The 26,102-nt window shown below is 44.2% G+C and overlaps 1 protein-coding gene across 3 annotated transcripts; it reads left to right on the top strand.

The window, feature by feature from the left end:
- Positions 1 to 986: 986 nt before the first annotated feature.
- Positions 987 to 26,053, top strand: ccdc120a (coiled-coil domain containing 120a). 3 transcript variants are annotated; one of them, XM_023406164.2, is made up of 11 exons: positions 987 to 1,404; positions 15,124 to 15,286; positions 15,661 to 15,775; positions 15,914 to 16,041; positions 16,191 to 16,304; positions 16,590 to 16,731; positions 17,822 to 17,878; positions 18,158 to 18,257; positions 18,873 to 19,675; positions 21,653 to 21,935; positions 22,022 to 26,053. In XM_023406164.2, exons 2-11 carry the CDS (start codon positions 15,239 to 15,241, stop codon positions 22,125 to 22,127), a joined length of 1,896 nt encoding a protein of 631 aa, XP_023261932.1. In that variant the 5' UTR covers positions 987 to 1,404; positions 15,124 to 15,238; the 3' UTR covers positions 22,128 to 26,053. The 3 variants fall into 3 exon arrangements, with proteins under 3 accessions (XP_023261932.1, XP_087030093.1, XP_087030092.1); XM_087173967.1 differs by having other exon boundaries at positions 988 to 1,404; positions 15,124 to 15,341; XM_087173966.1 differs by lacking the exon at positions 987 to 1,404 and adding an exon at positions 9,489 to 9,676.
- The last annotated feature ends 49 nt before the right edge of the window (positions 26,054 to 26,102 follow it).

Genomic DNA, 26,102 nt, shown 5'->3' with positions numbered 1-26,102 from the left:
TCAAAAGAATGTGTCAGGTGACACATTCTGTTTATAAATACTAATTTATGTGCAGGAAATGGCGTTCACATGTTTTTTGTTTGTGTCATTTATGCATCTGGCCCCAGGTCCTGAAACCAGAGGACCAGGTCTTGTATTGGAGCAGAAGTACCAGCCCAGAAGTGTTTTTAAATGTGGGGGGGGGGGTGATGAATCATGGGAGAGATGACGTGTTTTTTTATATAATATTCACTGAGGTGATCACAGGTGAACAGTGATCAGACCTAAGTCCTGATCAGTTATTGATTATATTGATGTTTCAGTTACTGAATATGTGGCTTCATGAAGTTTTTCCTCAGACCTTTAAAGGACAAACATGACTGACTTCAGACTTGTTTATATCAGACACGCACATACAGTGAGGTAAACAGCAGCTTTAAATATCACTGGTGTTTTCAGTGTTGTTTGCGCGTCTCTGTCTGTCTATCTGGACTGGAACCAGCAGCGGGATTATTTATTCTCTCAGTTCTGTGCAGAGGAATAAAATATTGAGCCCTGTGGAAGGAATCAGATTTCTCTGATTCAGGTTTAAAGTCCTGGATTCAGTCTCACCTGGACTCACCTGCAGCTGCAGAGTCCTCACTGGTACCAAGAAGAGAGAGCAGCGCCACTGGTCTCTGTGACTTATCGTCTCGTCTGCTTTGTTGTTTTTCTTCTATAAAGAAACTGATTTATTAATTATTGATCTGTTATTGGAATCTGAATCCGTCTCTAAACCTGAAACATTTCACCCTCTGGATTGGACCTCGCTGGACTGGATGGAGGACTGGGACCAGGATCTGCTGAGATTATCGATCTGTTCGATCACGGATCGAATCATAACTTAAATCCGTCTTCATGCTTTGTCTGTGTGCGCGCACAGACGAGAGCGTGGACGTGCGCGTGCCCGCCGCATGGTGTTGTGAGCGCGCCGCGTGGTGCTGATGGAGCTTCATTCAGAGTCTGAACACGGGCGGGAGGCTGTCGACGAGGAGGAGGAGGATGAAGAGTGATGAATGATCCATCATCTGATCAGATCATCGATCCGCGATGATCGATCAGCGTCTGCAGCCGCACTGATAAGCTCGTTCCCTCCCGGAGCGGCTGCAAGAGGCGACAATCGCCGTCATCAATCAGTCAATCAATCAGTCAGTCAGGTCATCGAACACACCTGGTGTGAGAGAGAGCGCGAGCCGCAGCGGGAGACAATCAGCTTACAGAGCAGCGGGTCTGCGGGTCTGACTGCAGGTGCTGGATTCTGGGTTCTGGGTTCTGGGTTCTGGGTTGTGGATGATGTGACGGAGGAATCGCAGGTTCGATCCCCGCCGGAGGAAAAAAGTCAGCGGACAGAGGCCCACAGGTGATCAGGAGCCGCAGGTGATCCAGGTAGGAGATCTTTACCCGCCAACACCAGCAAACAGGTCACACTGCTCCCTCCAACATGGAGGAACCCGCAGGCCAGACTCCATTTAAAAGTTGGTCGTCTTAAGGTTACTGGGCTCGTGGGCAACAGCACACAAAGAAGAGAAGGGAAGTGAACACATCCTGAAACTGTGATCAGCTGTTCTGTGATTCGGCTCCGGATCAACACACTGATCCGTTATATAACTGAGAATAATGAGAGGTCCATTCAGACTGTGTGTCGTTTCTCTGGTGCCTCCGCTGCTCTGAAAGCGGCAAGAATCAGGTCAGATTTTAATGCGGTTTGGTTTATTTTATTCCTGTTGAGCGTGATCCAACAGTTTCAGAAAATTTTGTTTTTGACATGACGGAAGTTTAAAGAGACGAAGAGAAACACGAAGGTTTGTTCATCAGCTCTGTTGTTATTTTGGCAGTGTCTCCACCCAGCGCCACGTGCCTGCTGTGTGTGTGTGTGTGTGTGTGTGTGTGTGTGTGTGTGTGTGTGTGTGTGTGTGTGTGTGTGTGTGTGTGAGAGAGAGTGTGAGAAGAGCTGTTTGCCATATGAGTTTCATGGAATCTAAATGTTTTGCTGTGTCTCACTTCCGCACATTAACTGTTTAAACTGATCATCACTCTGATCACAGCTGATCACAGATGGTCACCATATGTTCTTCTTCAGTCTGTTCAGTGTCACTTTGTGGTTTGACAATAAAGATACAGAGATGTTTGTATCCAGGAAACCACTGAGGCTGAAGTTTGTCAATGAATTAGTTTCAAATTCATGAAGAAGTGAAGTTCCACACAAACAGCTGCAGCTCATGTCATTTTCATTATCAATCAATTTGCTATTTTGTTAAATGTACTGTACAGTTAAATAGTTAAAAATACTTGTGACAGGTGACGTGTCCAGGTGTCTGATTGCTTGAAAATAATTCAAACAACCGATCGATTATCAAACTGCTAATCAGTGATCAATGGTTTCAGCTCTGTTCTCTGCAGCTTCTTTTCTTCCTCATTCTTCTACATGTTTTTTAGCAACCAGAATATACTTTATATAATATAATATAATGATATAATATAATATAATATACTTTAATTCAGCTTTATCATCTTCAACATCTTCTGAGGAAGACCATGTGATTTGACTGAAAGGGAGAGAAAAGTCGTAGGAACAGAATCATGATCTGGATTCATGATCTACAGTGTAAATATAAACTGGATCAGTTTCTGTCTCAGTCTATCAGGAGGGAGAGGAATCAACCAATCAGAGAGCAGGCAGCTGTCACATGACTGTTGATTTGCAATGAATATTTCAGCTTCTGCAGGTTTTTGTCTCTGAGTCTCTGCTTCACTTAGTGACTGTTTCCTGCTGCGAGTATAAAAATAAGGATGAAGATGAAGATCATCAGTGTTTCCGATCAAAGTGACGCATGTAAACGCCACCTAACTCATGTGAACAGTGACGGAGAAAGGAGGAGCTCAGAAAGACACAGCCTCAGAATCAATAATCAATAAAAATGTAAAATAAACGCAGTTAGATCCACAGAAGAGACAGAGACATGTAATCGCTCAGTCTGACTTTATTCTGAAAATTTTACATTTGTTGCCTGGTGATCACAGCCTCTCACAGCTGTCCTGAGCGTAAATATGTGGATTATATTCTGTCACAATCATCTCTGAGTAAAACTACATCAATATTGTCAGTGTCTTCAGAGTTAAAGTGTTGTTGTTGTTATTATTATCATTATCATTATCATTATTATTATTATTACAATTGTTATTAATATTATGATGCTGTTTAATTGACTTCAGGCTCCAGTTTATGAAGCTGCATTAGAAACTACAGATTTCACTCTGAGATGCAGGTGAGGTACAAAGTCAGAGAAAATACTGCAGTAAATGTAGGAGAGAGGCTCAGTGTGGTGCGTTCAGGAGTGGCTTCGTGACTAGAAGTTGTTGTTCATCAGTTGAGGCTCGGTGTGGTGCGTTCAGGAGTGGCTCCTTGACTGGAAGTGTTGGTTCATCAGCGGAGGTTAAGTGTGGTGCGTTCAGGAGCAGCCCCGTGACTGGAAGTGTCGGTTCAACAGCTGAGGCACAGTGTGGTGCATTCAGGCTGAGTGTTTTCTAATCTGAGGATTTTCTCACATTAAGCTGTCGCTCAGATGTATGATCAGTCTGAGTGTGACCCCTCCTCACCCTACTCATTTTCTTCTACTACTTCTACTCTGTTTATTTCTTCTAAAAGCACAGCTTCATCAACAGAGTGAAAGTTTCAAAGTAAAAGTCTTCATGTTATGATATAACTGCTTTATTGTTCGTCTATAATTAATTTAGCAGCTGGTTTTAATTATTTTATTCATTATTGTTGGTTTCATTGAGCGCTTCTCAAGCTGTGGTCTGTGGACCAGGAGTAGGAAACAGATTATTCTGTTAATTCCTTCAGTTACTGACATCAATCAAACTAAATGTAAACATCCCAACAACTCTGCTGAAATCTACTACGACTCCCAGGATGCATCTCACTAACAAACTGCCAATCAGAGAGCTTCACAGTCTTTCTTCACAGTCATCTCAGCTTTCGACCAGCAGAAACCAGCAGGACCCGGCAGAGACCAGCAGGGACCAGCAGGACCCTGCAGAGACCAGCAGAGACCAGCAGGACTATGCAGAGACCAGCAGGACCCAGCAGAGACCAGCAGGACCCTGCAGAGACCAGCAGGACCCAGCAGAGACCAGCAGGACCATGCAGAGACCAGCAGGGACCAGCAGGACCATGCAGAGACCAGCAGGGACCAGCAGGACCCTGCAGAGACCAGCAGGACCCTGCAGGGACCAGCAGGACCCAGCAGAGACCAGCAGGACCCTTCAGAGACCAGCAGGACCCTGCAGAGACCAGCAGGACCCAGCAGGGACGAGCAGAACTGAATAGGACCTGTCAGGTTGGATTCCATCCTCCTGAAAAAACAAATGTTTTAGTCTCTGTTTGGTCTGTGGAGTGGCTTTTAACACCTCAGTACCCATGAGGCTCAGCAGCTGTTGCTATGGGGACGTCTTGGTCCAGAGCTGTGACATCACAGGTAGATGATGATCAGATGATGAGCAGCTGATCTGATCCTGATCTGATCCAGATCTGATCCAGATGTGTGAATTTCTCTGACTTCTCCATCAGCTGCACAGCAACAGGCTCTGCAGCTCTCTGATTGGACGGTTCCTGCAGCAGTGCTCTCTGGGAATTGAAGTGAATTTCTAAAGTCATTCAGGACTCAGTCTGTGACTCCGCCCACTCACCTGCTGTATCTGTGATGTCATTGTGATGTCACCTGAATGCCACGCTTTGTTTCAGTGTGTGAGAGAGTCTACTGTAACACACACACACACACTCACACACACACACAGCGCCCTGGGGGTTGAAAGGTTATTGGTTGCCTGGCTGAAGCTCTCAGCCAATCAGATGCGAGTATTCACAGTTGGGATTTTCTACATTGTTGCCATGCGGAGAATCTGCTGCCTGACCTACATTCATCCTCAACACACACACTGACACAACTGATACACACACACACACACACACACTGACACAACTGATACACACGAACACACTGATACACGCGCACACACATACACTGAGACATTCAGGTGCAGTTGTGTGTAGCAGTGTCTGTTTGGCTCGAAGGCACAGAGGCAGTAGCTTCATCAATAGTTGATGTTTTTTTCCCTCTGAAGATTCACTAAGTGTGTGTGTGTGTGTGTGTGTGTGTGTGTGTGTGTGTGTGTGTGTGTGTGTGTGTGTGTGTGTGTGTCCGTCCAGCTAAAATCTCTGACTCATGAACTGCTGTTTGAACAATGTCCTGCAGCTGGAGCCGGTCCTCACAAAGACACTGTGTAATAACACCATGAGAGTGAATGGTGGGAACAGTGATCAGGTGTATCACCTGTTTGACAGCTGGGCAGACACCTCTGGTCTCATCTGGGTTCTGGTCTAGACCAGTTAATGGTTGAGATGAGGAGACAGTTGAAGCTCAGAGACGAGCAGATCAGCTGTGAGGAGGAGGTGGTGTCAGTTTTATTTGTAAAGAAGCCGATGATGTCATAAAGGAATATGCGGCTCAGTGGAACTGTGACCTGCAGGGGGGGGGGCGGTGGCTGCACCGCCTCCTCGAGCTGGGGGGGGGCAGCGCAGCCACTGCTAATGCTAAGCACCACACCTGAACACATCTCACCAGTTTAAATAAACAGCTAGAGAAGATCAGTGTGTCAGGACACATTATAACATGTGGTGTGATTCTGTTTGAAGGGTACAGGGGTCAGGGAGTGTATCAACAAGGGTCCTCACAAGTGAAGACTGGCCTGTGTGTGTGTGTGTGTGTGTGTGTGTGTGTGTGTGTAGACAAGTTAAAAGATGAAAATCTAAATTTATCAGATTTACCCCCCCCTGGGGGTTCTCATCTTCTAATCCCCCTCCCTCCCTCTCCACTTTATTTTTTTAATTTCAATTTTCTTTATGGATACCTTGTTGTTCATCATTCACAGAACAGGAAAGTTATTTAAACAGAGAAAAAGAATGTGTGTGTGTTCATATATAATATTACCAATCACATTTAAAGTAGCAGCTACTTATTATTTATATTATTGATGAATTGATTACTGGATGAGATGTAACACAACTGTGGAAAACACCTGATGTGTTGTTTTATCTGATCATCAATTTTAATTTCCATAAACCTGAAAACATAAAAAAAAAACTGAGGAAGGACAGTCTCTGTCTCTCTCTCTCTGTCTCTCTCTCTCTCTCTCTCTCTCTCTCTGTCTCTCTCTTGCCCACTTCTCTTCTCTCCCTTCAGCAGCAGACACAACAGAACAGAGAGCATCATGGGAAACAGATCAAAATCAGAGACTGGTCAGACAGATTCTGGTTTGGACTCATGAGGTTCAGTAATCCCAGCAGGGGGCAGCAGATCTTCAACAGGCCTTTATCTTCATCACAGTTTAACAGTTTTTATTCAAATGTCACAACAGGTAAATTCAGATTTTAATGTAAATACAGAAAATATGTTAATAAACCATTCTGTTGACAGCATTAAGAGGTCCTCTTTGTTTTGGAGGAGTTGCTGTGTCCATTGGTAGGGACACCAATGTTGAGCCCAAACTTTCACCCTTGCACACACATACACCACAGAGGAGGAACCCTGGGTGGAGTTAATGAGAAGCAGATACTGTCACTGCCCTTCCCAGAGTTCGCAGTGGTCACAGAGCTTCTCTCTCTCTCTCTCTCTCTCTCTCTCTCTCTCTCTCTCTCTCTCTCTCTCTCTCTCTCTCTCTCTCTGTGTTTAATGACTACTCTCTTGTCCTGAATTAAAAGCCTGCTCTCAGCGGCTGCTCTAATTGGCTGGTGTGTTGATGTTTAACCACAAGGACTCAGTCACATGACTCATACATTTCTTCTCTGACTGAATCTGAGGCCACGAAGCCTCCAGATGTTTCTCTCAGTTGAAGGTCTAAACAAGTCCAAATCCCTGAGTGTAGCTCTGCCTCCTACCTGAAAAACTCAACCTGTTGTCGTCCTCTTTAATGCTGAACATCACTGGTTTGAATTCACTGCAAAAATCTTTGTCCTGTCTTCAGTCGTCTGATGTGTCTTAGTCTCCTTCATTTATAAAACCATCATCACACATTAACAGTCAGAGACTGGCTGCAGTGAAATGTTGAGTCAAAGGTCAAAACCAGAGAGACCAGTCCAAGACCAATCCAACGAGTAGGTCCAGAGTCAAACAGACAGTAACTTTATATGCTGTCACCTGATCAGAGGGAAGACAAGGTTACAATGTATATACACAAATACAGGAAGTAAATTATATAACAGTCACATAATGTAAGTGATTTCAAAATAAAACAGGAAACGCCAACCAGAGTCCAGGTCACCATCATTCTATCTGTAGACTGACCTGGTGTCAGTTTCCCGTATTACGATGGACATTAACACTGAACTAACATGCATTTTAAACTAACATCTAAGGAACTAACATAGTAGTTTGAACTATGTTGGTTTGAACCACTGTTGTTCGAACTGTGTTCAATCTGACTTTCACAGCAGGAAGCTTGTAAAAACTCACAAACCTTTGTAATATTATGCCTAAATATGACAGTTGTGACAAGATTACATGATTCATATTAGACTATTCATATTGTAATTCAAAATAATTACATAAATAAAAAATAGCAATAATCATAATAATAATAGTAATATGCTTCTTGTAGAAGAAAATATAAGAACCCTTAGCTAGGCTATTACAATGCATGTGTTCCTCCTCTCCCCACTCATCTATCTATCTATCTATCTATCTATCTATCTATCTATCTATCTATCTATCTATCTATCTATCTATCTATCTATCTATCTATCTATCTATCTAAATATATACATTTATAACTTTGTATATCTGTACATATGTGTATGTATATATATTTATAACAGGTATAAATTAATTAAGCCATATTGACATCTGGACACATCTGGACTCCTCATCCTTCAGTGTTTAGAAAGGCGTGCTCTGTTCTTCTGTGTTATTCACTGCTACACTCTGTATCTCCAGCTCCTCTGTTCATCAGCAGCTTTTTGGGGTTTTTATTTTGGTCCTGTTTAAACTGTTCTTTCATATCCATCTGAATTCCTCTGTGAGTGACGTGAAGTCTGCTCCTCTATTCAGTCAGTTAATACTTCAGCAGTCACATGACTCATACAGTCAACAGTCCTCCAGAATCCTGCAGCTCCACATGAGACCACAACATGGACAGAGACTGTAAACACTACACCTCCCTCCAGGTCTTAACCCAGGCCTGCAGCCCAGTCTGTGCAGTCACTTGTTTCACCTCAGTCTTTATTTGTAACTGTTAAACTTGTCTCTCTGTTGAATTGTCTCTGTATCTGATCGTCCTCTACCTGTGTCCTCACACTGAGACCTGACACCTGGACTCAAATCCTTTATTTGTGTCCTTTCTCCTCCATGGATTCAAAACACATATCAGGAAGGATCATCACAGACCTCATGGACCTCATGGTCATCAGGCATTACTGACTGACACAGTTTTAACTGATCTCACTCCTGAAGCTCTGAGCTGCTCAGTGTGAAAACAGATGAATGTCTGAATGTGAATGGGGGGGGGGGGGGGGGGGTCTATTGTTCTGCTAATATGGGGATGGGGGTTGTATTCACCAAACACTCAGTCAGTGTAACGGGGATCCACATAGATCCACATTAGAATAATAGAGAGAGAGAGAGAGAGAGAGAGAGAGAGAGAAATTCATCAAGCTGCTGCAGTTTAACAGGATCTTACGTTTTTCAGAGTAAAATCCCACATCCTGTCCATAATAAATCCTGAAGGAGAAAAAAAAAACAGTTTCCATGGAGACAGAGAAGTCTGACTCCACCTGAAGTCCTGTAGTTTGTGTTGTATATATTTATAACATATAAATATATAAATACAGGATGATACGATCCAGTATCAAAAGATGAGGGAATGAATGAATGAATAATTGTTTCTGTGTCATTAAAATTATCCATCCCACATCTGATAATACTAATAATATGACATGGTCCAAACACTCAGAGGAAGTCTTCTTTAGTTTCACTGAGTAACTAGTTAAAGTCAGTGTGTTGTCCTCATACAGTCAGATTGTGTAGTAGTTTCATCCTGTGGTTTTAAAATGGATTTTCATTCTTTCTTTCCATTTTGAACATTTTGTTTTAACACATTTACGTTGGGCTTTTATTTGGACAGTCGGGTCTATTCTCTTTTTTATAACATAATTTCTCTTCCTTCTCATTTGACCCTGAGATAATGAATCTAATTACAACTACAGGTGTCTTACAGCAGAGGGTCAGCCAACAGTAACACATGACTCACACGTGACCTCAGACTTCAGTGTCCAGCACATGTTTCGCTTGATTCTTGGATAACATAAGATTTTTAAAAACGAATGAGCAAAGTCACTTCCTGCGAGACTTTTATTTTGTTAGTGCAGGTTTATTTAGATACGGCGGAGCGGAAGTAGTTAGTATGAGTGTGCAGCTTCAGCAGTGACGATGTGTGCAGACCTAGACTCACAGAGCAGATAAACCCGCGTCTAACTGAGCAGGAGAATAAGTTTTAACTGTTGTAACTGGACTGTCCTGAGTGAACCCGCTTTTATTCCGGATTTTACCCAGATTTAATCCGGGTCTGAGGCTCCGCTGCAAACAGGATGGTTCGGGGTTTGCAGGTATTTAAACTGTGTAAACTAAGTAACACAGAGCTCCGATTCAGAGCTATTTTATTTCCCGTGTTGTGTTGTCTGATTATTTGTTGGTTTGTGTGGCTGATTTGGTTAAATGTGGTTATTGGATCATGAGCAGAAAAGATATAAAAGAAACAATAAATTAATATTAATCATCTAGACTGTATGACTGTTATCCACTGTAATGTGGTAAAGACAGTGTTACAGTGTGTGTTACTGTGTGTGTTGCAGTGTTACAGTGTCACTGTGTGTTAGTGTGTTACAGTGTCATTGTGTATTACAGTGTGTAACAGTGTTACAGTATGTGTTACAGTGTGTTTCAGATTGTATTACAGTTTGTTTCAGCATGTGTTGCAGTGTGTTACAGTGTCACAGTGTGTGTTTCAGTGCGTCACAGTGTTTCAGTCAGTTAGTGTGTGTTACCGTGTGTTTCAGTGTCACAGTGTGTGTTTCAGTGTGTCACAGTGTTACAGTGTCACAGTGTTTCAGTGAGTTAGTGTGTGTTACCGTGTTTTCAGTGTGTTACAGTGTGTTACAGTGTATGTTTCAGTGTGTCGTAGTGTTATGGTGTTTCACAGCATTACGGTTTGTCACAGTGTTACAGTGTCACAATGTTACAGTGTCACAGTGTTTCAGTGTTTCAGTGCGTTACAGTGTGTGTTACCGTGTGTTTCATTGTGTCACAGTGTTACAGTGTGTTACAGTGTGTCACAATGTGTCACAGTGTTACAGTGTATGTTTCAGTGTGTCATAGTGTTTCAGTGTGTTTCAGTGTGTGTTACAGTGTGTTTCAGTGTGTGTTACAGTGTGTTAAAGAGTGTCACAGAATGTGTTGATGTTGCTGCAGTTCGGAGGTGGATGGTTGTGGTGTTCAGGAGGTCACTGGTTGTCATATAGACAGTCACTTCCTGTGGTTCACATGATGTGGAGGTGTAGAGTTAACTCTGGTCCAAACATCACAACAATATTTTTAGGTCATGATGCACGGTCTGAATCAGTCCACAGATTGAATTGAACCCATGTGATCACGTGACTAGTTTTGCACATGGTTGCCTGGACACAACTTTTCAAGCCTGGAAGTTGTGATTCCTATCTTTCCTCCACTTCATACGTTTCTTTTGGAAGCGACAGGTGTGATGCACCTGTCCAGGAGTACAACCACAGAGCTGCTGGAATATTCTGAACATGAAGAACCTGTTCACTGATCAGAGCTCACTGATAGTTGACTAATGTATGTAAACTCATCACTGTAGTAACAGTGGTTACATAACCTTCAAAACGAGACACAACCGTGCACACACGTGTCATAGGTGATCCCACACAGACACACACACACACACACACACACACACACACACACACACACACACACACACACACAGACATAGGGGCACACTGCTGTGTGTGCCACTATGCGTAAACTCTGATGAGCTTCTGCTTCCATGTTTTGGTTTGAGGGCAGAGAGAGGACACACACGCACGCACACACACTCTCAGTAACTCTGTGTTGAATATTTAAATCTTGTATTTGCATCTCTTTGTCTGCAGCTGCAGCCTTTAATCACTGTGTGTCTGTGTGTGTGTGTGTGTGTGTGTGTGTGTGTGTGCTGTATTGTAAATTACACAGTAATGAACATCTCCAGTCTGTTTGATGTGTTAAACGTCTCTCTCATGTTTTAATGTTCAGTTTTTAATGTGAGAAGACTCATGAACTCATCTCCGTCTGCGTGTTTACATTACGTTTACATCATGTTAACATAATTTTTTACATAATTTTTACATCACTGTAATGTCATGTTTATGCCACATTTACATCTTTGAGCTTGTGATCTTAACCTGTCCCTCCTGAGACCACGTCTAGTACAGGTCTGTAGAGTCCAGGACAGAGAACCAAACAGTTTGTTCTGACTTTTATCAGCACTGTGAGATCAGCTGTTCAGCCAGAGACCTGCATCACAACCCCCTACACACAGACTGAGCCAACAAGGTCAAATACCTGTGCGTGTGTGTGTGTGTGCGTGTGTGTGTGTGTGTGTGCGTGTGCGTGTGTGTGTGTGTGTGTGTGTGTGTGCGCGCAGAGGAGAGATAATTTGTACCATCTTAACCACCAGCCATTTTCCCTGTGCAGAACAGCAGTTTATTGTTCATTTTCTTCACATTTTATAAAATTAACTTTCACACCTGGAAACATGGAATAAAGTTTTTACACCAACAAATCATCGACGACACAAAGTCCAGGTGTTTAATGTCACATCAGTAAAAACAGAGATGAGCTCCGCTCCACCTCCTCAGTCATCCAGAGTCAGAACAGAAAGAAAAGTTAGAAACATGTTTCACCTCCTGCTCTGAAACAAAGAAGAAGAAACTAAAACTGCACCAAGAAGAAACTGTTACAACAGTTAAAACATAAAGAGGAAAAACCTGGACATGACCATTTTAAACCACAGAGCCTGGTTCAGGTTTAAAATCTTTGTCCTGACCAGCTGATCATTTGACCAGGTCACGTTACAGTCAGAGGTAATGACACTGCACATGGTTATAATATGATGAATATAGAATCACAGACATCACTGTGTTTATTATGAAAGTCAAAGGTCAAGACGTCAGCTGACACAGAGGAGAGGAAATGATTCGATGATCAGCAGATCAGCAGACTGATCAGTATATTGATCGGTGAGGGATGTTTGAGCTGCTCAGTGAAGGTCTGAAGACACAAAGAGGACTGAAGCTGCAGGTCTGGACTCGACTCAGGACCCAGGAATGTTAGAGAGGGAGGGGCGAGGGAGGAGGATGAAAGTGGTGAGGAGCTGAAATAACAAAAGGGAGGGGGAAGAACATTTGGTGTTACTGTGTGTGTGTGTGTGTGTGTGTGTGTGTGTGTGTGTGTGTGTGTGTGTGTGTGTGACAGTAACACATAAGTCGTTACCATCATAAAACAACAGTCACTTCCACACACTGGTCTTAGCTCAGCAGGTCCTGGTCATCACAGGTGGTCTAACTAATCCAGACTACCCTGCAGTCTCAGACTCTTATTTTGAAATAAAGCTGAGTGCTGAGCTCCATCAGCAGTGAATGTGTTTTAGACCATTTTAACGAGCTTTGATCCCAGACTGCGTGAAACCTTGTTAGACCTCTGACCAGGTCAATGACAGATTCTCATGTTTAATGTTTTATCTCAACATCTGTATCTGATCTCAGTGCTCAAACCTTTAATAATGAAACTGTGACACTGAACTGCATCAACACATAAATCTGTATCTGGACACGATGACATCATGATGGTCTTGGTCCTGATCCAGCTGTCAATAAGCTGCACGCATACGGGTTTAGGTTTAAGGACTTGTTTCTATGACAACAGCTCCTGATGAATGTTAAACAGCTCCAAAAGATCCAAACTCATCACCAGTCTGATCTGAAGATCAGGAACGGTGAAATCTATGAACCTGTTTCAGTTCAGGATCAGATCCAGACTAAAGTCAGACTGGTGGTGGTTTGTCAGACCGGTCAGACTGATGGTGGCTCCATGGCTATCAGTACCACCCCAAACAACCAGGGACTGGACCCTGAATCCTGATCAGACTGCCTCGGTCATGTTGGAGAGGGGAACTTGACTGAGACTGAGCAGAGACTGTTAGAACTCTGCTGCTATCACCAGCTCTGCATCACCAACACCTTTTGCTAGACAGGGTCTCTGCACATGGTGTGACACTCCCAGGATCCAAGAGCTGGCACCAGCTCAACCTCATCATCACGAGATGAAACTGTCTTAGCAGAGTCCTCTGCCCAGCTACTGGACCATCAGGGGACTCCAAGGGACCAGGGGAACAAACTACCAACCCTGTGGTCAGAGGACCACCTGACACATAGCTTCTCTTCAACATGTTTGAATTATCAGGATGTTTAATGTTAATGTCTGACCCACACACACACACACACACACACACACACACACACACACACACACACACACACACACACACGTGTGATAACAGTTTGTTCAGATTGTGTTGTAACACTCACAAACTGTTGTGATGATATCACTAAGCTGTCCACCAGCTGTGTGTGTGTGTGTGTGTCTGTGTGTATGTGTTTGTGTGTGTGTGTGTGTGTGTGTGTGTGTGTGTTCCTTGCCTCCTCTATGTGTATAATTAGCTTCAGTCCATTGTGTGGTTTGAGTTGAATTTTAACTGTTTCCTCGCCAACACTGAGTTTTGTGTTGTTTGTTGTGTTGCCTTGTGCGGTTGTTGTTGTTGTTGTGTTGATTATTTCCTTCATTTTTTAGTCACCAACTGTGTTTTACTGATTCTGATGGAACCAGGAGATGGTTTGTGTGTGGATAGTTGTCTCTTGCTGGACTTGTGGTCTCATGCCTAGAGGACTGGACTTGTGGTCTCATGTCTCAGGTCTCAAGGGGATTAGTTCTTCAGTGATTAAGTGATTCAGGTTTTCAGGCTCTGTGTGAAACCAGACCTGGACCTGACTCCTACTGGTTTCACTCTCTCACTCGTTTCCTTTCTCTTCATAACTCATTTCCTTCTTCCTGTTTCCTGTCGGCTCCACTTCCTGTTCTCAGGGACATCCAGTGAGGAGTCCTGCAGTCACAGGACATGTCGTCCTGGATCCAGAGGGGTCAGCAGGTTTCTGGTGTGCTGCAGGTTGTGTTGTTGTTCTGTTTGTGCTGCTGGTGGGAGACAATCAGAGTCTGGACCTGTTCACTGATCTGTCGGGTTCATGTGACACAAACTCTTCATGAAAACTGTGTGTGTGTGTGTGTGTGTGTGTGTGTGTATTTTTACTTCTGATTTTAAACAGATATTTATTTCTAAATTGAATCATTTAAAATTTAGGTTAGAGATTTTCACAATAAAAGTCTGCTGTGAACTCGGGATGGTGGTCAGACAGGTGTGAAGGAGGTCAGACTCCCTCAGACCCCCCCCCCCCCCCCCCCCCCCCCGAGCCCTTCCTCAGAACACACTTTCAGAGTCCCCCAAGGAGTGAGGACAGAGGGTTGTTGAGATGTTGTGATAGTTTTATCCTGTAGGAGGAGCTGTAACTGTTCACATCTTTCTGTATGTGTTTGTAGATAACAGCTGTTTAGTCTACAAACTGATAACCCTGTGTGTGTGTGTGTGTGTGTGTGTGTGTGTGTGTGTGTTCATTCAGGCGTGTCAGTATTTGCTGTTCTTTTCTCTCTGAATCAGTGAATCTGAACGTCTGAGTCTAAATCATTTCATATCACTGACAGGAGGAGGAATGATGAAGGTCTGATTGAAGTGATGAAGATGTTGTGACTGTAATGATGAAGACGATGTGACTGCAATGTTGAAGGTCCGACTGTAATGATAATGATAAAGATGTGACTGTGATGGTGAAGATGTGACTGTAACGATGAAGGTCTGACGGCTCCTCTTCCTCTGTGCTTGTTCTCTCAGGTCTGTAGGTCTGAAGACTGTTTAACTCCCTCTAGAGGGCAGCTGTGGAACTGCACCTGCACCACCAGCTAACAGCTAACAGCTAACAGTCCTGTGGTTGGTGTTGAGGCTGTTGATGGCCACAGGAGTGAACTACTGGAGCTCTTATGAACCCAGTTACAAGGTGAGGAACAGACATCCACTCATCTGGAGACAGGAAGAGTGTGATACAAAACAAGGTTTGTGTGTGTTACTGTCATACAACGTATTAACATGTCAGTGCTGTCTTGTGTGCTGACACCACAAGACACACATTCTCTGTGTGTGTGTGCGTGCGTGTGTGTGTGTGAGGTGGAACCCCCTGGAGAAGTTCTTTGTGTTGCTGGTTTCTGTCATCACATTGTGTTAATGCTGCAAAAAGATTTTCCTGAGCTGAATCACCGCAGTGATTGACCATTATTGGACCATGAACGATATGAAACGTGATCAATATGAATCATGATCAATGGTGGATTTATCTATTCAGACCAGCAGATGTTTTTACTTCCTGTTGTACAGGTGAGTGAGAGTGTGTGGGGCGGAGAACAGGATTCCAGCAGCGAGGAAGGAGGAGGAGGGGTCACATGGGAAACACCTGCCATGGAGGTCAAAGGTCAACTCATCTTAGCACCTGGTGAGAACAAACAACAGAATTTATATCAGAGACTGACCTGAGGTCTGTGGTCCACACCTACAATGTGTGTGTGTCTGTCTGTGTGTGTGTGTGTGTGTGTGTGTGTGTGTGTGTGTGTGTGTGTGTGTGTGTGTGTAGACCCTCTCACCTGTCCGGACAGGAAGCAGAGGGAGCGAATGGCAGAGCTACAGGAGAGGAGGCGGAGCCTGCAGGCGCTGCTGAGCACACGATTGGCTGAGCTCAGACGCATCTGTCTGCAGGAGGCGGTGAGTGATGTCAAAGTTTCCAAAGAGAGATTATACAATTATAGCTAATAGTCCTGGACTCGTCTGGTCCTGGTACTGCTGGACCAGCGCATGAATGAAGTTAATGTGATGTGTTTGAAGGTGAGTTTTCCTGTGTTTTCATTGGTCAGGAGCTGACAGGTGCAGTGCCCAGTGACTTCCCCCTGGAGGCGGGAGAGAAACCCCCCTGTGTCCGGCGGAGAGGGGGGGTGTCCCGCCAAGCAAACAGGAAGTGTAGAGCAGAGGTGAGCGACTCGTCACACACTCTAGAGTATTCTGGATCCTCAGAGAACCGGCTCAGTCTCAGATGTGGACTAGACCGGTACTCAGAGGGGCTCTGACCTCCACCAAGACCACACAGTCCTACACACGTGTTCGGCTATTATATAAGAGTAAAGGATTATGGTCAGACCCAAAACCTGATCTGGTGTCAGAGTGAGACCAGGTCCAGTTAAAGAAGAAAGAAAAAAAGTCAGATATGTATAAATCCACTGTTCTGTGTGTGTGTGTGTGTGTGTGTGTGTGTGTAGGAAGAAGACTGTCAGCGTTCGAAGCCAAAAAAAAATTTATTCAGTGGAGCTCTGAGGAAACACAGCGACTCCGAACACAACACACACAATCAGACACACACACACCACGGCAAGAGGACTGTACACAGAGGCTGCCACACAGGTAACACACACACACACACACACACACACACACACACACACACACACACACACACACACACACACACACTTTGGTTTGGTCCCTGCTACTGAACTGTTGAACATGAGAACTGATCTGCAGTCTGTCTCTGAACCTGTCTTTGTTTCCTCTGTTCACTTTGAAACGAGTTCCTGGAACTAGATCTGGATTCTCTCAGATCCTGGTTGGCTGAGTAGACGTGTTATAGCTTTGATTTGGTGTTTGAATGTAAAGCCCCTTCAGATATATATGAATAAAGTCCCACTGGTCAACAAACCAGCTAGCTTCAGGTTTTTGTTGGTAATGGAAAAGTGAACAATCATCAGTCACAACTGGGTCAAATGCTGCTGCAGTAGACACAGGTACCTATCAGCTCAAGCTCCAATCAGCAGTGATGTAAACACAACACCCGGGTAAACATGCTAGTTTTCTTCCCTTTTCCTGCTGTAACGTCTTTTAGAGCACGGACACTGTAAACACGCGTGTCGCCTGTCCAGCACAGTGCTCTCTGAGAGTGAGCTGCAGCCCTGAGATAAGTTTTAAAATCACACAATCACCACCTGAAGCCTCTCACACTGACAGCAGCACCAACCCGGGGTTGAGACGTGACAGATCGCTTTTAGTAATTTGCTCGACGGCTAACAGTTCACCCTCTCTCCACTGTGTGTGTGCTCTTTAAGTGCATGTGATGACATTGCTCCTTGCAATTGTGTGGGTCCTTAGTCCGAAAGACAAACTCAACTGGCAGTGGAAAAGTGGCCAATCTGCTTTTATTAGCAGGTTTACCCTCGTTTAAAAAACCTACTTATACCCACTAATGTTGGTGGAAAAAGGGTATTACTGGGGACGAGGTCTCAGAGTGTGTAAAACAGGATTGCCTGTCTTCATGCTGAAAAGTTTCCATTCAATAACACACACACACACACACACACACACACACACACACACACACACACACACACACACTCAGTTGGCAGTAGATGAGAAGTCATTGTTTAAGGAAGATGAGGAAACCTGCCTCTTCCTGCCTTTATTCTGCAACTGTTTCTGTGTGTGTGTTGTATATTTTCAGATGACACAGTGAGGTCAGAGAGCAGCTCAACATCAGATTCAACAGGACATGACAAAGGTAACACACACACACACACACACACACACACAGTGTGTTGTAGCTGCGCCCCCCCAGACTAAGCTGCTAATTACATCATTGCACAAAGTATTAATAATAAAAATAAATAAATAAAAATAATAATAGTAATTAGTCTGTTAAACATAATTCTTCAGCAGTCTGTTTATTTTTCTTCAGAATATGTCAACATGTGTTTGATTGACAGCTCCCTTCAGTGAAACAGTGAATTCAGTATCATTATGGCATGTCTGTATCTCTCTCTCTCTCTCTCTCTCTCAGATGAGGGTGTGTCTCAGTGTCGGCCCCCGCTGGTCTCTGCTGGTTCTCCAGTGGAGGTTTTCTACCAGAACAAAACCGGAAGGAACTCTCTGCACAACAGGTACATTTATCTCCACATTTAGCATGTTAGCTCGGACAATTAACATGTTAGCATCAACAATTGGATGTTAGCTTCAAATTTAGCATGTTAGCTTAGACATTTAGCAAGTAGCTTTTAATAGTAGTATAATGATGATATCATACTTCATGATCTGTGATAGCTAACCATATTTTATAGAATACCTTCTCTTCCTTTTAGTGGAAATTGTTTTAGTGAAACAGATTTAACCAACAAACTGAGGAACCATGATCCTGTTCTCTCTGATCAGGTTCAGTCAGGAAGCATGGTCCTCCAATAACCCAACAGATTAGGACAACTCACGGGACTGGATCAGTACCTGGGACTAATCTGTGAAACTTTTGTTTGGACCAGTGTGATCTCTGAGAATGTATGAGGCCATGTCTTTAACAGAAAAAAGAACAGATCAGCTCTTCCAGGAAGTAGTCAGGTCCTCTACTGAGGTAAAAGTCTCATACCACACTGTAGTGTGATAAAGTGTTCAGGTATAATCAGGACAGTGTATCAAACCTCAGATTTATAAAAAAAAAAAAAGAATTATCCAAAATCAAATCTTGTAGCTGTGATACAGCCTCTTCTGTCCCTCTTCTCTTTCAGGACAGAGCATCCAGAGACTCTTCAGACCCACAAGCCCCTCCCCCTGCCTCCCTCCCACCCACCCCCCCTTCCCCTGCATCCTCCCCCTCGCTCTCAGGACTCCTCCTCCTCCGGCCCCTCTGATGCAGGAGCAGTGGGTGAGGCGGGGGTCAAAGTTAATGCAGCTCATCGCAGTAACAGCTCAGATGGCCACCTAGACCGCATCAACTTCCCGGAGGAGGAGGGGGGGCCACACCAGGGAGGACTGTGGGTAAATGGTCTGCCGGGGTCCAGAGGAACAAACGCCACAGGTGCATTCAGGAGCTCTGAGACGCTGACGGACGGATGGACAAGGACGAATAACAGACCTGTGGAGGGAGGAGCGATGGGAGGAGGGGCAGGGCGTGGAAGAGGGGGAGGAAGAGGAGGGGGGTACAGCGAGGTCCTGCTGGACTACGTCTGGGGGAAACAGCAGCTGTTGCAGCGACAACAGTCCCAGGCCAGTAACAGACAGCCAATCACATCGCAGCACCAGCTGCTCTACAACGGTTACTCCTCCTCCCAGCAGCCCCCCGGAGCCCCGCCCACTTACCATGGTCACCACAGCGACCAGCGGCGAGTCAAAGTGACCCGCACCAAATCGTGCGGCCCCTTTCTCCCAGTGCAGCAGAGCCAGTCCGATACCCATAATCCTCCTCTGTCCACCATCCAGCCTGATCCCCACCCCCACCTGCTGCCTCCTCGACCCCCACAGCTGCCCCCCAACCAGGACACCCAGCTGGAGGAGGCCACCAGGAGCCTCCACAAGGCCCTCGCCCTGGAAGGTAAGAACTAGTTACATCACACAGCAGAAAACATCTGAGAACACCTGAGTCCACCTTTAACACCTGAGTTCTCCATAAAATACCTGAGTCCACCTTAAACACAAATGAAGTAATGAGCAGTGGGTGTTGAGCAGGATCAGCTGTTGGTGAGTTGGGGACTTTAAAGTCCACAGTGAGCTGAATGGGTTCTGGCTATGTCAGACCTCCTGACCTCACCTGTGTCTACACACGATGAACTCCTCACTGGCTGAAACACCTGGTCCAGGTAATCTGATGATTCTTCGTGACCCCACCTTGGTCCTTGGTTGGGCTGGGTCCAGATTGTGTTCATAAATTGATTCATACAGCGCGTTCCAAATTATTATGCAAATGTTATTTTTCTATTTTTCAAAATAGTCGATGCAAATGACAGTCAGTATAATTTTCAAGTCATCAACCGTTAATTAAAATTTTAGACAAACATCCCAACGATAACAGTATTTTTTTCAAAAATAAAAAAGTCAAAATGCACTGTTCCAAATTATTATGCACAATAGAGTAAAGAACCAAAAATGGTAATTTGTTGAACTTGCAGCATTAGGAGGTCATATTTACTGAAATCAAAAGCTATTTAAATCAAAAACATCTTAACAGGCCAAGTTACATGTTAACATAGGACCCCTTCTTTGATATCACCTTCACAATTCTTGCATCCATTGAACTTGTGAGTTTTTGGAGAGTTTCTGCTTTAATTTCTTTGCAGGATGTCAGAACAGCCTCCCAGAGCTGCTGTTTTGATGTGAACTGCCTCCCACCCTCATAGATCTTTTGCTTGAGGATGCTCCAAAGGTTTTCAATAGGGTTGAGGTCAGGGGAAGATGGAGGCCACACCATGAGTTTCTCTCCTTTTATGCCCATAGCAGCCAATAACACAGAGGTATTCTTTGCAGCATGAGATGGTGCATCGTCATGCATGAAGATGATTTTGCTACAGAAAGCACAGTTCTTCTTTTTGTGCCACGGAAGAAAGTGGTCAGTCAGAAACTCTACATACTTTGCAGAGGTCATTTTCACACCTTCAGGGGCTCACCAGCTCTCTCCCAATGATTCCAGCCCAAAACATGACTCTGCCACCTCCTTGCTGACGTCGCAGCCTTGTTGGGACATGGTGGCCATCCACCAACCATCCACTACTCCATCCATCTGGACCATCCAGGGTTGCACGGCACTCATCAGTAAACAAGACTGTTTGAAAATTAGTCTTCCTGTATTTCTGAGCCCACTGAAACCGTTTCTGCTTGTGAGCGTTGTTTAACGGTGGCCGAATAGCAGGTTTATGCACAACTGCAAATCTCTGGAGGATCCTACACCTTGAAGTTCGTGGGACTCCAGAGGCACCAGCGGCTTCAAATACCTGTTTGCTGCTTTGTAATGGCATTTTAGCAGCTGCTCTCCTAATCTGATGAATTTGTCTGACAGAAACCTTCCTCATTGTGCCTTTATCTGCGCGAACCTGTCTGTGCTCTGAATCGGCCACAAATCTCTTTACAGTACGATGATCACGCTTAAGTTTTCGTGATATATCTAATGTTTTCATACCTTGTCCAAGGTATTGCACTATTTGACGCTTTTCAGCAGCACAGAGATCCTTTTTCTTTCCCATATTGCTTGAAACCTGTGGCTTAATAACGTGGAACGTCCTTCTTAAGTAGTTTTCCTTTGATTGGGCTCACCTGGCAAACTAATTATCACAGGTGTCTGAGATTGATTTCAATGATCCAAAGAGCCCTGAGACACAATATCATCCATGAGTTTAATTGAAAAACTAAAAATTAAATGTTTATGACACTTAAATCCAATTTGCATAATAATTTTTAACGCTGTGTATTTGATGTAAAGTCAGATGTGGATCATCCTCAGGTGTGACAGTGACTCAGCAGGTAAACTCTGCTGTAATTTATAACTAATAATAACTAATATCTGATGTTTCCTTGACAGGTCTGAGGGACTGGTACCTGAGGAACACCATAGGCTCCACCCACCAAAACCAGGCCAATGGAAAGGTGAACACAGGGGTCACCACAGGGGCATCAACTAAGGTGAACGGGGGGGTCAAAGGTCAGGCAGGTGGAGGCGGAGCTCTGCAGCGCAGACGGACAACTCACGGTGTCATCCAACAGTCAAACTATCAGACGGAGGAGAGTCATCATCATGCTCCGCCACATTACAAACAAATGCTGCCGCATTCAGCCACGTTCCATGGACGCCCACTGCACGGCAGGTAGGGCAGCTCACCTGTCCAGGTGCAGATCCACTGCTGTAAGAGCACCTGAGTCCTGTACCTGACCACCTCTCTCTCTCTCTCAGGTCTATGGACAGCTCTCTCTACCATGACTCCTTCCCTCCTCAGAAACAGGAAGTTCTTCTCAAAGACCCGTCTGTTGACCAACCGTCTCCTGGGACTCTGGTCTGACTCACCGACCAATCATCACACTGACAGACGGATAAACAGACCAATCCCAGGCTGGCTTCCTGGGATCAACCACCTGCAGTCAACTGGACACATAGAACCTCCTCCTGTTCTCCAGGACCTGCAGCTCAGTGTTGACATGAGGTGGTTCTCTTCAGGTCGCTGCAGCAGCTCCTCACAACTTTCTTCTCTCTGACTTCATCTGAAACCCCGCCCACCATGATGTCACAGAGGATGATGATGATGTCATTGCCCAGGTTGAGTCTGTGGATAAAAAAAACAGACAGAATGACTGGATAAACCACAAAGCTGGCTGAGGTGTATCTGGTATCTGGACTCAGGTCAGCTGACCCTCCTCTCCAGGTTCAGGTGCTGCTCGGCTTTAATGAACTGGTCTTTGTATCAGGGATAGAAATGAACTCAAGGACACGTCTAAACATCGTGGACCTGGACTTGTTTCCCGTTTACTTCTGTCGTAATTTTTTTACGACAGTGTCCTCGTCTCTCAGCCTCTGCTCAGACAATCAGGACACATCAGAGTTTTTATAAGAACTTTTGATAACAGTGAGGATGAGGATGATGATGATAATAATGACGATGATGATGATGATGATGATGATGATGATGATGATGATGATGATAATGATGATGATGATGATGATGATGATGATGATGATGATGATGATGATGATAATGATAATGCACTCTCTCTGAGGACACAAGCGTTTAGATATCACCAGCTCAGTCCAGCCAACCAGCAGTTTATAAATCTGAAAGATGAACTTTTGATAAAGTTAAACTGATCAGATCAGGTGACCTTGATCCCTCAGGTGAGTTCTTCAGAAACCAGCAGGTGAAGTTCTCCAGGTGTTTTTACAGTATGGACTCAGTGTCTCTGCACTAACCGTGAAGCAGCTGATGCAGGTTGATGAGCTCAACTGAGCTTCCTGTTGTGTCTCTGATCATATTAAAGAGTGAAAAGCAGCAGGTCGGTGACAGAGCCCACCACTCCTGAGACAGATCCAGTCCCAGCAGCCCTTACAGCATCAGGAGCCTCAGAACCTGAAGGACCCAAACCAAAAGTAACCTGCTCACAGCAGTGTTGTGCACATACTGATCAAGTTAATGTACAAATTCCCTTTGTACCTCCAGGTGTGCAGGATTTGGCCCCGCTCCCTGCCCATTATGGTCAATGTAAAATGCTTCATGATAAGCAGTTGTTCCTGCGGAGAACAGCAGCTGGTCTGAAGAAATAAACACAACAGAAGCTGACGTGTTGTGATTGATGCAGCAGCCTATTAGCCTGTTAGCCTGTTAGTTTTACAGACTTTTAGCCTGTTAGCATGTCAGCCTGTCACACTTTTAGCCTGTTAACCTGTTAGACTTTTAGATTTGTCAGACTGTTAGCCTGTTAGCTTGTCAGACTGTTAGCCTGTTGGCCTGTTAGCTTGTCAGACTGTTAGCCTGTTAGCTTGTCAGACTGTTAGCCTGTTACAAACATCTAACACTGTTAGATATTTGGGACATCACATATTAAATTAATGTTCTGATTTGAAGTGATATAAATATTCAACTAATCAGTGCAGCTCTAGATCAATATAAAAGATCATTAAGTTTCACCTTCTGTTTCTCCAAAGTGTCTGTAGACCTGGATACACTTGTACAGGTGAATGTTCTCCTGTCAGGTTTGTTTTATAAATCCAACCTTTTTTCCTATTGGTGTAAGACTTCACAGATAGATAGTGATACAACAGGTCACATGATACACACTTGTGACATAGCAGCAACGGACCATGCAGAGAATACAACAACTGTTGCTGTTGCTAACAACAACAACAACCACCATGTGGTTTTCTTAGAGCTCCTGATGCTGACGGGCTGAGAGCTGCTTCACTGGTCATACTGGTCCTCTGTCTGTTTTATTGAACATCTCAGTCAAACATGAAAACAGATCTTCCTTCCTCCTCCTGACTGAGACAGGAACTGCAGTCAGAGCTGATCAGGTCCAGGTCTTCAGTCTCTGCAGGACTTCAGAATCCAGATCCAGATCCGGTCTGAGAGCAATAAGAGGATCTCTGTGTTTCAACTGTTTCAGGATAAAAATGGTTTGCAGCGACAATCAGACAATGATGTCAGTGTTTGTATCGTGATTGATTGGTTTATTGATCCTGTTTTGTACTGAGCTCCAGTGAAAAGATCACTTTAATGCAGCTTTGTAAACCATGTGAAGTATTGATGGAGGTCTGATGGTGTCAGGTCTGCTCCACCTTTATTATAGAATATTGATTATTACTGTTTGATGATAGGTTTTCTCTGCTGACACCTGCTGAGTCTGTGTCGTTCCTGTGGTCAACATAAGAACGTGCTTCATGTTGTTTTGTTGCTGGTCTGTTATCAGTTTGTTCTCTGAACCAAAAACTCTGAGTCTGTGCTTTGGTTCTGTTCTGAGATCAGTTTTTAAAATCAGGTTGTTCAGCTCCACAAAAACCAGTCTGACCTCCAGTTCCCTCCAAACGCAGCCGTGGTCACATGACAGGTCAGAGGTCAGACGCTCGTTATTTAAAACCTTCGAACAGCTGGTTAATGACTGACATGTCTGGCATCAATAAGAACAGATATACACTGACTCCACACTGATGAACAGGTGAGCAGGTGTCTGCAGCAGGTAGAAACAAACCACTCAACCTCATTACTGCCAAATGAAATAATAATATTGACACAATATTTACTGGCTCAACATCTGTGTCTGGACCCTCAGAACCAGATCAGTTTATCTCCCGCAGAACTCCACAGGTAGAGCAGAAGACTGTGATGTCACTCTACAGGTAACTGGTCTCTTCACCTGATTGGCTTTTCCACAACAAACCAGAATCAACAGAGCGGCAGATCAAACAGTTCCAAATATAAGCCCCACCCATCTTCAGAAACCCAAGCACAGGATTGGACACTGCAGCTGTCACCCTCTGACTGACAGAGGTCTGACCACACTGAATTACTTCTGTCTCATTAACATCTGTGGTTTGTTTAGAAGTCGACCCCAGCTCTCATGTGACCATGGCTTCAGTCCCAGCATGCACCTCTTCTCACTCCGGTCTTACACCAAAGCAGAACAGATGTCAGGACGAGACAGAAACACAAATGTAAATATACTGAGTGACTGTTTCATGAACCAGTCTGAATACTGCAGTACCAGTGTGTAATACTCTGATACTCAGCACAGTATTGCACAGTAGAAGTATTCAGGGCTGTAGTCAGGATTATAGAGGCCACAGGTCTCCAGCAGTACTCCACCAGCTGCCAACCAAACTCTGTGCAATTTTCTGACTATTTAAAAAGTCTGTTTAATCATTGAACTGTAACTGTTGATTTTGTCTGGTGCTGTTTTTTTCATTCTACTGATCATCAGTTCATTTAATATTGATTTAATATATTTGTTTGACTCAAACCTTCAGATTTAGTCTCTGAATCCATCATCATGTATCAGGTTTAACAGGTGTAGTGACAGGAGGTGAACTCTGTGTCCTCAGACCTGCAGCCCTGACACTGTTCAGTACTGTACTGTAGTAGTACCTGTACCATGCAGTACTAGTACTAACTGTAGTACTCTGTTGTACCAGTAGGACTTGTGACGATGTCCTGTCCCCCTTCAGGTCCAGGACCAGCTGTGTGGACAGTCAGTGTGATGTCACAGCTGTCTCTGCTGTGATGTGTTCAGGTGCACTCTGTACAGTTGGTTTTTGTCTCTTTACACTTCTCTTACACTTTGTGTAAAAATCATTTTCTATCTTTTTGGACTCTTCAGTCATTTGTACTTTTTCACTCTGAATCTTTCTGCCGTATCATGTTGGACAATGAAAAAGCTTACTGTAAATAAATGACTGACAGGCTGTAAACATGCTTTTTTTAAATAAAGTTTTGTCTTCACGGTCTGAGCTGTCTTTTAATCCAGGTTTACACTGTTTACGTTTAAACACGTGT

The sequence above is a fragment of the Seriola lalandi genome, unplaced genomic scaffold (genome assembly GCF_002814215.2).
Source record: "Seriola lalandi dorsalis isolate HSWRI2012SDOR001 ecotype SW California unplaced genomic scaffold, Sedor1 jcf7180002054296, whole genome shotgun sequence".
In the NCBI taxonomy this organism is placed as follows: Eukaryota; Metazoa; Chordata; class Actinopteri; order Carangiformes; family Carangidae; genus Seriola; species Seriola lalandi.
The sequence above is the reverse complement of the archived record's forward strand: the minus strand, read 5'-3'. Positions and strand labels throughout refer to the sequence as shown.